The following is a 13,619-nucleotide window of genomic DNA, read 5'->3' as shown; positions in this document are numbered from 1 at the left end:
GCGCTCGATTTAAGTGCATTAACCGTGAGCAAGGGGTTAACAAGGGAGGGGCAGGGGGTCTTCTGTTGTTCACCACAGGTGTGTTTTGGCCTTGACACAGCTGAGTGAACACTGTGAAGCTGTTTGATGCTCAGAGATCTGTAGAAGTTCCCGCAAATGGACCTGCGGGTCGGGCAGCAGTGATCGTCTGTTAAATCGGTCTGTAAATGATATTTTGACATTAATGGCTATTACTGTCATGGCATCCGAAGGTATTGGTTAGAGGGAATAGTGATAAAGTGGTAAAACTTGGCATTGATCCACAGCCTCAGAAGGATGCGCTCAAGCGTGCTGTGTGCACCAGCTCAGTTGGTAGGATACTATATTTTCACATTTTTAACAATGCAATTTAAAAGTTTTGATTTTTATTGATAACCTACATTTACCAACAACAAAAAGACTACATTTAGCACCAAAGTAAATAAAAAAGGAATATCAAATACCAAATTTTCATAACGATTACCTACCCATAGAAACGAATATCCAGGTACAACCCTACATTAAACCCGACCTCGGAACAAGAAAACAGGAAAGGACGATTATTTATTGGAAAAACTGATTTTCTGGATTTCATGAATGAATGTACATTGGAGGTGCGTGGAAAGGAAAGGCCTCACTGACAAGCCAAACAAAGGACCTGCAGCCACGCAATGTCAAGGCACAGCAAAGCCAGAAGGAGTGCACATCACAATTAAGAAACATCGCACAGAGATGGTATGTGCATGAGACAAACATTGACTGTAAAGCTGTATTGGAAAGCGGCGCAACGATTGGAGTTGACTGTCAGTATTATCTTTTGGCGTTGTCAGTTGTGTCGGACATGAATGAGACTGGTGCTGATTATTTGAATTGTTGTTGCTGTGCTTATTTGTGGGCCTTATTAGTGTGAAATGTCATGTAATATGTGTCGGTGTGGTTGTTGATGCCGCTGCGCAAATGGTTGCGGACTGAGCGATACATTGTTTCTGTTTGGTCCTGCATAGGTTCCGGTTGTGGTGTGATATATTGTTTCAATTAAGTTTCTATACATTTTGTGGATGTGGTATTGCATAGCCTACATTGAAAGAAGTATGCACTGAGCTTGATGTTGCTCACATAAATTGTTTATGGCTATGCTGCAAAGTTTGACGCGTGTGTTAAAGAGGAAGCACACACAATGTCTGACGTTACTAATGCAAAGCCAGATGGTAACATGTCCCTGCCAGCTGAAGAAAGAGACATCAAAGGCACTACAAAGGGTCTGGCATACCACATAGAAAGGTATCAAGCAGCAAGAAACTTAAAATGCAAGCAAGCAAGCAAGCAAACTTATGAAAGTCTTCGGATGCCTATGGAATCAAAGGAAAATGTCACTGATGTGCAATATGAATTGTCCAATTTCATCAAATGCTGTGATGAAGCAAAGAAGGAGCATGAGTCTTTCTTAAGCTTGCCTATACCCCAGGATGAAGTGGAAAGGCAAAACAAGTGGTTTCACACACAAATGACAATCTGTAATGACTTTGTAGAAAATGTGAAAAAGTGGGACTCAGGTGACAAATCAAGTGCAAGAAACTCATTTGAGGTCCAGCATGCGGGCCCATACCAATGTACAGAGAAGCTCAGTGGGCCATGTTCACTCTCAAACTCCAATGCTGAGGGATAACAGTCAAAATGACATTGTCAATATCATGAAAGACTAAATGACAAATCTTCTCCGAGAACATTTTGGAAATGAACAAAAGATAACCTCTGCTTATATGGACAAAGTTTTCAGCTGGACACCTATTAAAGGTGAAAATGTTCAAGCATTACAAGCCTTTGCTCTCTTTCTTCATGGATGCTGCAGTGCAACAGAAAATATCATGGATATGAAGGAATTGGATTTGCCATCAAACATGAGAAACATTGTGCTGAAGTTGCCCTATAAGCTTCGAGAAAAGTGGAGAAATATCGCCTGTGACCTGCAAAAGCGGCGAGGGCAGAGGGCTTTGTTTTCAGATCTCGTCAGCTTTATTGAAAAACAAGTCAGGATAGTATCATATCCCTTGTTTGGCAACATTCATGATACACAACCTGTAACTTCAATTAAAGGTTTCACTCCAAGGCAAATAAAGAAAACAAAAAGGCACAAAGGAAGCAGTTTTGCCACCAATGTTACTGAAATAGAGGGAAAAGCTAAGTCAGCGTGGACAGAGAAAAAGGAAAGCTCTTCCTCCACCTCTACTTATCAAGGCTGTGTGTTCTGTAAAAAAAGTGGTCACTCATTGGACAAGTGCTCACAGTTTAAAGGGAAAATTCACCGTGATAAGATCAGCTTCATCAAGGAGAAGGGAATCTGCTTTGGCTGTTTGCAGACAGGCCACATTAGCAGAGACTGTAGGAGTCAACTGGAGTGTAATGTGTGCAGCCAAAAGCATCCGGGAATTCTCCATATTGAACATCAGGATAAAGGAACATCCGCAGAACAATCAGAACAGCCAGGTAAATCAACAGTGTGTACTGCAACTGCTGCACCCCAGACATGTGGCCATATTGGGGCCGGTTGTGAGGACGACAGCATCCTTTCTATTGTCCCAGTTCAAGTAAAGTGTCTAAAAGGTGACAAGGTGTTGCAGACCTACGCCTTCTTGGACCCTGGCAGTACTGGTACATTCTGCACAGATAGTCTGGCTCAAAGGTTGAATGTGAGCAGACGAAGAACCCGCATTCTGACAAGAACAATGGGTCAGGAAAAGACTGTGGACAGTCATGTGATATCAGGTTTGGCAGTGTCTGGACTGGACAGGAACAACTTCATTGAGTTGCCTGAAGATTTCACACAAAAATGCATGCCTGTGACAAAGCTCAATATTCCCAAGCAGGAAGATGTTGATCAATGGCCATATCTGAGGGATATTGAACTCCATGAAATTGACTCTGATATAGACTTGCTCATTGGAACCAATGCACCTGAAGTGATGGAACCATGGGAACTGGTTAATAGCCAGGGAGGCGGACCCTATGCTGTGAGAACCAAAGTGGGATGGGTTCTTAATGGTCCACTTCGAGGTGGAAATGATGGCAGGAAACAAACTAGCTGTTCTGCTGTAACCACCAATCGAATTTCCATTGCAAACATTAAGGAAATGCTGGTTAATCAATATAACCATGATTTCAGTGAGAGGTCATCAGAGGAACAGGCTGAAATGTCAAGAGAAGGGCCTCATTCACTAATATCTGCGCAGAATTGTTCTTACTCTCCGCAAAAAGTAAGTACTTGCGCAAAATCACCGTCGGATTCATGACACGTGCGTATCGGCCAATTTTGTTCTCACCACCGTGCGTATGTTAGTAAATCAGAATCATTCTAAATTGACAGGCGCGTGTCTGCGATCTGCAATCAGCATACTACCACGTCCCCATTTCTCCATATAAGGAAACCGCTTGCCTAGAGTTGATTCATGAATGAAGGAAGCGGTTACGCGAGGAGAGAAGTAGTAAATTTCACAGTTTGTTAGAAGCGATGGTGCCGGGTCTTACAGGAATGCCATGGGTCATTGCAACCAGCCGAATCTGATCCAAACACATCCAACGGCCCTTAAGCACGCCAAAAGTGCGCTCTATGGCGTGTGTGTGGGCATGTATGTTATTATAGCGCACCTCTTGAGGGGTTTCAGGGTTTGCGTATGGTGTCATCAGCCATGTTTTAAGGCCATATGCCCGGTCACCCAAACAATATAACATTTTAACATTAACGGAATAGAGACTTACTGAAAATACTAACTTAAAACAATTGAAATAAAAGACTAGAACAAAAGATGCTCACCAACAAGCCATCCACTTCTCACAGCCCCTGCCTCCAAACGCATTCCCACTGTACTGTTTTGCAAAATAAATGAGTCGTGGGTGCCTCCTGGCCAGCGGGCCACAGCCTTAAGGATATGGCAGTCGGCATTACAGATCATCTGCACGCTGATGGAGTGATAGTTTTTCTGTTCATGTTATTGTTAATATTTTAATTGTCACAATGATGAGGGTGAACGTGTGTCAATTTCATGGTAATTTAATCCATTTGGCCAATATATTAGTAAATTAATTATTTTAAAAAATGTTAATTAAATCTCTTTTTCATGAATGTGGTTTTATAGACTCTGCATGTACTTAAAAGGTATGTTTGCATTTTCTAAGTCAGTTCGGCCTTCCTCATTTGTGCGTACGCATGGTCTGAGGCAGTTCTAAATTTGTTCGCAGAGTAAGAACAAATTCGGGTAAGAAAATATTGATGAATCTCGGATTTGTGCGTCAAACGATCGTACGCACAGTTTAAGCACAGATTTGTGCGTACGCACTGTTTGTGAATGAGGCCCATTAAGTTCATGAATATTGCTGACAGCTCAGCAGTGCTGAAAGATGGCCATTACACCCTTGACTTACCTTTCAGGCATGAAAATTCCATCCTACCAAACAACTGCTGTATTGCAGAACAGCGCTTGATGAGCCTGAAGAGGAAGTTTGGAAAAAATGAGAGGTTTAAAGAGGAATATACATCTTTTCTCAGTGATGTAATCGACCAAGGCTATGCTGAGATTGTTCCAGCAGATGAACTGAATCAGAATGATGGAAAGGTCTGGTATATTCCACACCACGGTGTATACCACCCCAGGAAAGGAAAGTTGAGAGTGGTGTTTGATTGTGGAGCAGTGTACAAGGGAACATCACTAAATTGTCAATTGCTATCAGGTCCCATTCTGACAAACTCCCTCATTGGCGTCCTTATCAGATTCTGACAGGAGCCAGTTGCAGTGACAGCTGATATTCAGGCAATGTTCCATCAAGTCCGAGTCTCAGCCAAAGACATCAACTTTCTCCGTTTTCTGTGGTGGCCTCAGGGTGACACTAAGCAATCGCCAGTGGAATATCGCATGACCGTTCACCTGTTTGGAGCTGTGTCATCACCGAGCTGCGCCAATTATCCACTAAGGAAAATGGCAGATGACAACCAGCCTCACTTTTCTCCTGAAGTGGTCAGTACCATCAACTGCAATTTCTATGTGGATGATTGTTTAAAGTCCTTGTCTTCGGAAGAAGAAGTAGTACAGATGGTGAAAGACCTGACTAAACTCTGTCGCAAAGGAGGATTTAACCTCTCAAAGTGGATGAGCAACAGCCGCACGGTTTTAACATCAATTCCAGAGGAAAGCAAGGTAAAGGAAGTGAAAGAGCTTGATTTGGACAAGGACAGGCTTCCACTGGAGAGCGCACTTGGATTCCAGTGGTGTGTGGACTCAGACAAGTTCAAGTTCAGAACTGCAGTGAAAGAACGACCACAGACAAGAAGAGGTATATTGTCAGTTCTCTGTATGACCCCTTGGGATTTCTTGCCGCTTTCACTCTGCCAGCCAAATTAATATTAAAGGAGTTGTGTAAGAGGAGTTATGGATGGGACGAAAAAATTCCACAGCCCTTCTGTCAACAGTGGTTTGACTGGCCACAAGGTCTTGGAAAGATATTGGAGTTCAAGGTTGATCGTTGTTTTAAACCAAAGGATTTTGGAAAACCCATCAGTGCACAGTTGCACCACTTTTGTGATGCCAGTCAGGAGGGATATGGTGCGGTGTCTTTTCTGAGGTTGGAGAACAGTGACAAAAGGCTGCATGTTGCATTCCTCTTTGGAAAGGCCAGAGTTGCTCCAATATAACAAACCACTATTCCCCGGATGGAACTCACAGCAGCTGTCCTCGCTGTGCGTGTGGATAGGATGCTACAGAGAGAGCTGCAACTTCAACTGCAGAGATCAACATTTTGGACAGACAGCACAACAGTCCTCAAATACATCAGCAATGAAACCAAGCGCTTCCACACCTGTGTTGCAAATAGAATAGCTGTCATAAGAGAAGCAAGTGATGTTGAACAGTGGAGATATATTGGTTCTAAGGAGAATCCAGCTGATGAGGCATCCAGAGGGATGAAAGTGGATGACTTCCTAGCCAGCAAAAGGTGGATTCATGGACCAGAGTTTCTCTGTAAGCCAGGGGAGGAATGGCCTTAATCTAACTTGGATTTCAGTGTGATTTCTTCAGATGACCCAGAGGTCAAGAGAGACCTGTCAGTTAACTTCATCACAAAAGACACAGAGAATCACATCAATTATTTGATCAACTACTTCTCAACTTGGATGAAGCTGAAAACAACTGTGGCTTGGTTTCTGAGACTGAAACAACTGCTCAAACAACTGACACAGAAAAGAAAGGAAATCTATGTTGCCATCAGCATAACTGAGAATGACCCAGAGAAACAAAGGACAACATTGGAGAAAAAGCAGACAAGGTTTGTGTCCTGAAGATTATGCCAAGGTAGAGCTGGCAATTATTCGTTTTTTTGCAAGGTCAAAGGTTCAAGGATGATATTGCCTCATTGAAAGCCGGCAGAAATGTCAAGAAGAACAGTCAACTGTACAAACTTGATCCAGTATGGGAGGATGGAGTACTGAGAGTGGGTGGTCGTTTGAGCAGAGCTGCAATGCCGGAGGAAACTAAACACCCTGTTATCCTGTCCAAGGATCTATATGTTTCCATGCTTATTCTGCACCACATACATCAACAGCTGGGACACGGAGGAAGGAATCACATGCTGTGCCATCTCAGGAAAAAATACTGGATAACAAATGCCAACACTGCTGCAAGGAAAGTCATATCGTCGCTGTTGGGCGCAAACCTCCCATGTCCAAAAATCATGATTTTTATTTTCTTCCATTAATCAGTACTATTGGTCACTCTGTATGTCTGACTGTGGTTTTACATATATTTAACCAATGAAAAGTATTTAAAGCCGCCTGTGACTAAACCTCCTAACGCCATTGGATCCTGAAACTGTCGACCAAACCTCCTAACTCCACCCCCACCCTTCCGCCATATTTTGAAGGACATAAACAAGAGGAGCGGAGACAAACAAAGAGGAGTCGCGGAGATTGTTGGATTTCACTGAGGTAAATAGCTCAAAGTGTTTTCATATAAGGCTTGGGTGGTTGTAAATTCAGTTAAAAGTATGCAGTGTACCTGATTGATCAATTTTAACATTGTGAAGAAGTGTTGAGCTAGCTAGCGATGTGATAAGAAATTACCAGAGTAATGTTATTCACAGCCTGTCTCTCACTAGCTAACTTTAGATCGATACTTCATTGAAAGTTATACTTATTAAAAAGACAAAAAAACAAAAACAAGGCACACTTATTCCATGCCAAGTTTTACAGGCAGAACATAATCAGAAGTGTTACTTGAACGCATTTCGGCGTCCAGCCTTCCTCAGGAAACAAACATCTACACAGAAGGTGAGTCAGTTAGCAGGTGAAAGCATTCAGTAATCAGAGTACACCGGTCTGACGGCTGGACGCCAAAACCTGTGAAGTAATAGTTTTTAATCATGTTCTGCTGGTAGAACTTGCCATGGAATAAGGTATTTCATCTATTTTTCTGAAGATGAATGCCTCGTTTTTTTTTTCTTCTTCATTTTTTCAAGATTTGCTCTGAACCTACGAGTTTCCAGAAGCGCTCCTATCTCATGGCTTTTCAGTTATACTCATTTGTTTTGTGTGTGCATGTGCATGCGTGTGCGTGCGTGTGTGTGTGTCCCTGAGGGAAATGTGCGAGATGGTGAAGGTGTCCTATGAGGAGGTGAAAAAGTTAAGGCCAGTGATAGACAGTGACAGCACAGAAGGAGAGAGTGACATAGAGGCAGAACCAGGGAGCAGCTCAGAGAGAGAGGATGAGACAGCAAAGATGAGGATTATGATGTGGACGCAGGTAAATTAGTAATGTTATTGTATGACATGAGTTATGCAGAAATGTATTACAATGTATTAATGGTATTGTGTAGAGTGGATAGATTAGCACATTTCACAATGGATCAAACACACACTCACACGTTTTTTCTTGTTGTATTTAGAGAACAGTGACAGCACAGATGGAGAGAGCGATGGAGAGGAACAACCAGAACCAGGGAGACATGATGGCAGCTCAGAGAGAGAGGATGAGGAGACGGCACAAGAGAGCGGAGATGATGAGGATGGTGTGGATGCAGGTAACTTAGAGTGAATAATGTGTGTATGATATGAGTTGTATTACAATGTATGAATGTTAATGTGTAGAGTGGATAGATGAGCACATATCACAGCAGCAGTCACAGTTGGTCACAAACTGTAATTTTTGTTGTTGCATTTTTTAAGATTCAGATGAGGCTGAGCATGACGCAGTTGGAGGATGAACGCGCAAAGGGAAAGGTAATTGGAGGAAGAATGAGGCAAAAAGAAGAAGAATGATAGGACAGCTGTACGTTGGGAGAAACAAGAAGGGAGAAGTCACCAAGGACCCCTGGGGAATGGGACCACGATGCATGTCTGCTGCGTGTGTCAGGTCCACCAAGCATCACTGCAGGAACATTGAGGAGGCAGACAGGGAGATGATTTTTAAAAGATTTTGGGAGAACATGAACTGGGAAGAGAAAAGAATGGATGTGAGTGGTCTTGTAGATGTCATCCCAGTACAGAGGAGAAGAGGGTCTGAACATTCAAGAAGGTCATCTACTTTTGTTTTCTTTTTACGAGTGAATGGGCAGAGATTAAGAGCGTGCAGGGGCATGTTTTTGGCAACTCTGGGAATAGGGACATGGTCTGCTCTGAACTGGGTGCAAGACACAGACACAACAGAGAACACAACACAACACAACAGCATCGCGGCACAGAGAGGCTCATGAGTTCATCAGGAGTTTTCTAAAGGATCTCCCTTAGGTGCCCTCCCACTATTGTAGGTCATCCACATCCAAACAGTACCTGGAGCCTGTCTTTCAGTCCATGGCTGACCTGCATGAAGAGTACCATCGTGCTGCTGAGGAGAAGATGCTGAGACCGTTATTTAAGCAGCAGAACCTGGGTCTTTACCATCCAAAGAAGGACCAGTGTGACGCCTGCTGCTCCTTCAAGGCAGCAACTTGGCACTTGTTCTCTACCCAGTTAGCGAAGCCGCAGTGAGACAGGATCCTGTCACTCTACAGTCACTCCATACCCACTGTCATTAAAGGATAACCTAGGTATTTTTCAACCTGGGCCCTATTTCCCCATGTGTATGTGTGCATATAATTCATAGGTACAACTCGTTTTAAAATTGGTTCAGTATTGAGGAAGGCTAAAACAGTAAAACAGTAACGCGGGCAAATGCGTCCCGTATAAGTTTGTGCATTAAAGTGTTTTTTTTCTCGCCACTGACCGGTTCAGATCGCCAGTACTATCTCTGTAAATAGCATACTAAGCATTTCCCTTACCCTTCACTTTCTCTAAATAATCGAACATTGTTTATATAACATTACCTCCACTGTGTCTGTAGCTCTCTCTACTCGTGGGGCAGCCGTTTTCTTGAGGAAGAGGTGTTTCAGGATTGGATGTCTTCTCTTCTTCGGCTGGCAGTAGTCATCTTGGGAGAAGTGAGCACTGCAGACCCGATGGTCTGCAAGGCGCAGTGTCTGGACAGGAGTGTTAGCATCCATTTGTAGCACAACTAGCCACAACTTCAGCATCTCGCCGTCCGACAAAGGCAGCCTGTGAAAGCTGTACGGGGTGTTGCACGACATCCTGTTCTTGTAATTCGGATAAGCACAAACACAAACAATTGTTTTCAATCGATGCAGTAAAACTCTCAACTGTACTCCGGGACAACAAGCGCCACTCTGAGCGGCTCAGCATGGCTCCTCTGTTTTCTTCCGGCTACAAGCAAAGCTCTCGTGAGATGATGTCACAGCCCAGAGGTAAGGGAAACGCTTAGTATGCTATTTACAGAGATAACACTGGCGATCTGAACCGGTCAGTGGTAAAAAAAAGCACTTTTAATGCGCAAACTTATACGAGACGCATTTGCCCCCATATCTACCGTTTAAGCTCATTTCGCGGCTGCCGGTTGCATCCGCCTCCCTCAATACTGAACTGACGAGTTGTACCTATGAATCATACGCAGACATACACATGGGGAAATAGGGCCCAGGTTGAAAAATACCGAAGTTATCCTTTAATGAAAGTGGTATCCACATGTTTTATTGTTATTATATTGTTATTGTTATTGTTATTGTTATTTATCTGATCAAAATGCTCTGTGAAGACGGATTTATTTTCTTGCATTGTCTCTGCACTCATATGAGCCCTGCTTCACAGGCTGTACGTTCACATTAGGCAGCTGCAACCCAACCAAAGTCTACTGCTGCTGGCCACTGAGCAGCTCTGACCCTTGACCTTGTTTTATTAGCTGTTCATGATGTTCATTATCCAGCAAGTTACTTACACACGCACACACACGCACACGCACACGCACACACACACACGTCATAATTTAAAATATAAATCTATTTGAATCTCGTTTATAATGTATTCATTTGTGTATGATAATTTACCAATGTTTTACCAATGTTATAATCAGTTTAACACACACACTGAGTATTAATGTTCATGTTTGCAATGTTAGACTAAATAAATAACTTTTTAAATACATACAATGTTTAATTTACACAAACGCTGTCAAGGATAATGATTTATTTTGAGGCCTGAGACGCTGAAGTGGAGAAGAAGTACTGGTGAAAAACGGTAGGTTGAAGTGCAGTTTAGTCCATCATTTACCTGTTAATAGCACTTATCTTTTATAAGAGATTTTGGCCAAATGTATTAAACAGGAAAAACAGCGCACAAATAGTTACAATAAACTCTGTAACCTGTAAGTTGATGATAACGTAATGCAATGAGCTACTGGAGCCGATGCGGCCGTCATAATCAGTGACGGCACAAACCTCTATCTCCACTTTCGTTGGTCACAAACCTCCTAACTCCACGTGAGCATAATACAGACACAATACCGAGTTTGATGACGTTATGTCCAGTTGTTACAAAACCACGTTTTTTTTGTTTGTTTGTTTGTTTTTTTCATTTCCTGAAAAGCAACAGTTTTGGACATAGGAGGTTTGTGCCCGACAGCGACAATATCCAAGTGTGTCACATGCAGACGCCATAGGGGAAAGGTTGTCGAACAAAAGATGGCAAACTTATCTTACCTGATGAAGCACCATTTACCAACGTGGGGGTAGACTACTTTGGTCCCATCAATGTCAAAAGACATATTCACCTGCGTGACCAGCAGAGCTGTACATCTTGAGGTAGCATACACTCTAGATACAGATTCATGTATAAATGCCATACGAAGATTCATCTGTAGAAGGGGACAAGTGTCAAGTATTAGATCAGACAATGGCACAAATTTTGTTGTAGCCAACAGAGAAATGAAGGAAGCTCTGGCTGACTTGAGCCACAACAGGATCCAGGTGCCCTTGTAAAAGATGGAGTGACATGGAACTTTAATCCTCCACCAGCATCACATCATAGTGGCTTCTGGGAGCGCCTGATTTGCTCAGTGAGGAGAGCGCTCGCTTCTGTTCTCTGCCAACACTTGATGATGAAGAGCTGCAAACTGTCCTCTGTGAGGTGGAAGCTATTCTGAACAGCAGGCCCATCACTAAATTTCTGATGAGAAAGATGACTTGGAGCCTTTAACACCTAATCACATCCTTCTCTTAAAGGGAAAACCAGTGTTACCACATGGACTTTTGGAACAAAAGGATCTATACATCAGAAGGAGATGGAGGCAAGTTCAGTATATAGCTGACCTCTTTTGGAAGTGGTAGATCTCTGAATATCTAACTGTGATGCAAGAGAGACAAAAATGGTCCAAAGCAAGAAGAAGCCTCACTCCTGGAGACATTGTTATCATTGCAGACACTACAGCTCCCAGAAGCTCTTGGATGACGCTAAAGGCTTAGTGTGCACTGTACGTCTCCAAACAAAGCACAGCACACTGGAAAGGCCTGTCACAAAGGTCTGTTTGCTACTGGAGGCAACAGACTAGAACTCTGACTGGACCTTTCTTTCTTCCCAGAAGCATCAAAGAAGACAAGATCCAGTCACACTACTGAGAATCAGTTTATTCATAGCTCCATTGAAATTTGTTTCTGTAATTGTGTCCATGTTTCACACAATTAGGGGCCAGAGTGTAGGAGCTATGTCATAAGTTTGATTAGTTTATTATTATTTTTGTTTTATGTTGTTTTATTTTTATTTGTTTATTTTTGTGGGTAAACACTAGGGGCACCAGACAGTAGGGGATATAGGTAGCCAGGTGTTAGAGGCAGGTCATGCACCGGGAAGGGGAAATGATTTTTTTTACCAGCAGAACAAAGCAGAGAGGCAGCATGGTTTTTGAACATGTTGTTTGCTGTTGAAAGCTGAAAATAAACCTTCTGAACGGAGCTACTGGCCTGGAAAATGAATTATTTGACTGCCTGAGTAAGCCTAACTAACCTGGTGCATTTGTGGCCCTTTGTGAGTGGATTTTGAATTTTCTGATTTTTCTGTCTGCAGGCTCTCAAACACCACCACCAATAATATGTTTTAAACAAGCACAGAGCGCCTTCCATCTAATAACAAGTTGTTACTAATAAGCTGAAACAACAACTGTTGATGTCAAAGGGTTTAGCTCAGTTTGTCTTGTATCTTAAAACTTAACGGTGGTCGTGTGACCTGCAGGCAATGACTCATCTTCCAGTGAGATAATAAGTTGCTGTTTTAATATTACTGTTGCTTCTCCAGAAACAACATTTAATTATGAAATACTCACTTTTATTCCTGTTGTGAATTTCTTCTTTTTAAAAAAATAATTCCTTATAAATGTTACACGATTAGTTCTCTGAGAATCTCTTTCACATACTAGCAAAAATTGGTATTGGAGTCCCTCCAGAAAAGTGCCATCTTGTGATTGCAATAATTAACGCAAATTAAACAAAAGTCCGCAATATTGCAAATTTTCAAAAGTCCTACAGTTTTTCCACATTTTTTCCACATTTTACGGCTGACCAGAAATCGTCGCAAATGCGACGTCATTTGAAACGTCATCAGACGCATCATCAAATGCGCTAATAGCATTGCAGTATGGAGAAACTCTCTGTATGGACATAAGAATTTGCACTGTTTAAATGCAGACAATATGTGTTGAATTTATTGAAATGTTATGTTTGCAGAAGATGTAACTTACATGTTGTTTTACAGTCACACTGTCTAGTTTGAGGGCTACAATATTCTCAGAATTGTTTTGCAACATTGTCGGAGTCCATGTTTTGAAACTAATTAAATAAAACTAAACAAGAGAACTGAAACATTTGCAGCTGTTTTTGTAATATTCAGTATGATTATTATAGCAAGTGATTACATGACTTATTTTTTGGAGGCAGTAGTTAAAGAAAATGTTTTTTTTTCCTTTTCTCCTGATTTTATCACAATTTTTGACAAAATTAGACGCAAATTCAAGGATTTTCTGTCGCGAGATCCTGGAGGGACTGGTCTTGTAACTGAAAGATCTCCAGTCAAATCGATATTGGATCGAGACCCCTTGAATCGAAATCGAATTGATTCAGGAAATCAGTGGCGATACCCAGTCCTAATCGGCTCTGCCTCACTCTCATACACTTTTTAGAAATTCTCGAGTGAAGTAAAAGAACCACAAATTTGTACTGCAGTAGTACTTGAGTTGATGTACGAACAGCAT

General features: G+C 42.1%; 1 protein-coding gene across 10 annotated transcripts in view; it reads left to right on the top strand.

Annotated features, from left to right (window-relative positions):
• The window catches only part of LOC126404293 (gastrula zinc finger protein XlCGF57.1-like), a 99,591-nt gene that overhangs the window by 28,534 nt on the left and 57,438 nt on the right, over positions 1-13,619 (top strand). For 2 of the 10 annotated variants that reach the window (XM_050067431.1, XM_050067433.1), the window contains exon 2: positions 7,942-8,076. The exons of the other annotated variants lie outside the window; for them this stretch is intronic. In XM_050067431.1, the coding sequence (XP_049923388.1) occupies positions 7,942-8,076 (135 nt within the window). The remainder of the gene's footprint in view (positions 1-7,941; positions 8,077-13,619) is intronic. 10 annotated transcript variants of the gene reach the window in all.

This window comes from Epinephelus moara, chromosome 17, assembly GCF_006386435.1.
Source record: "Epinephelus moara isolate mb chromosome 17, YSFRI_EMoa_1.0, whole genome shotgun sequence".
Taxonomy (NCBI): domain Eukaryota; kingdom Metazoa; phylum Chordata; class Actinopteri; order Perciformes; family Serranidae; genus Epinephelus; species Epinephelus moara.
Note: the sequence above shows the minus strand (reverse complement) of the source record. Positions and strands in the feature narration are given on the sequence as shown.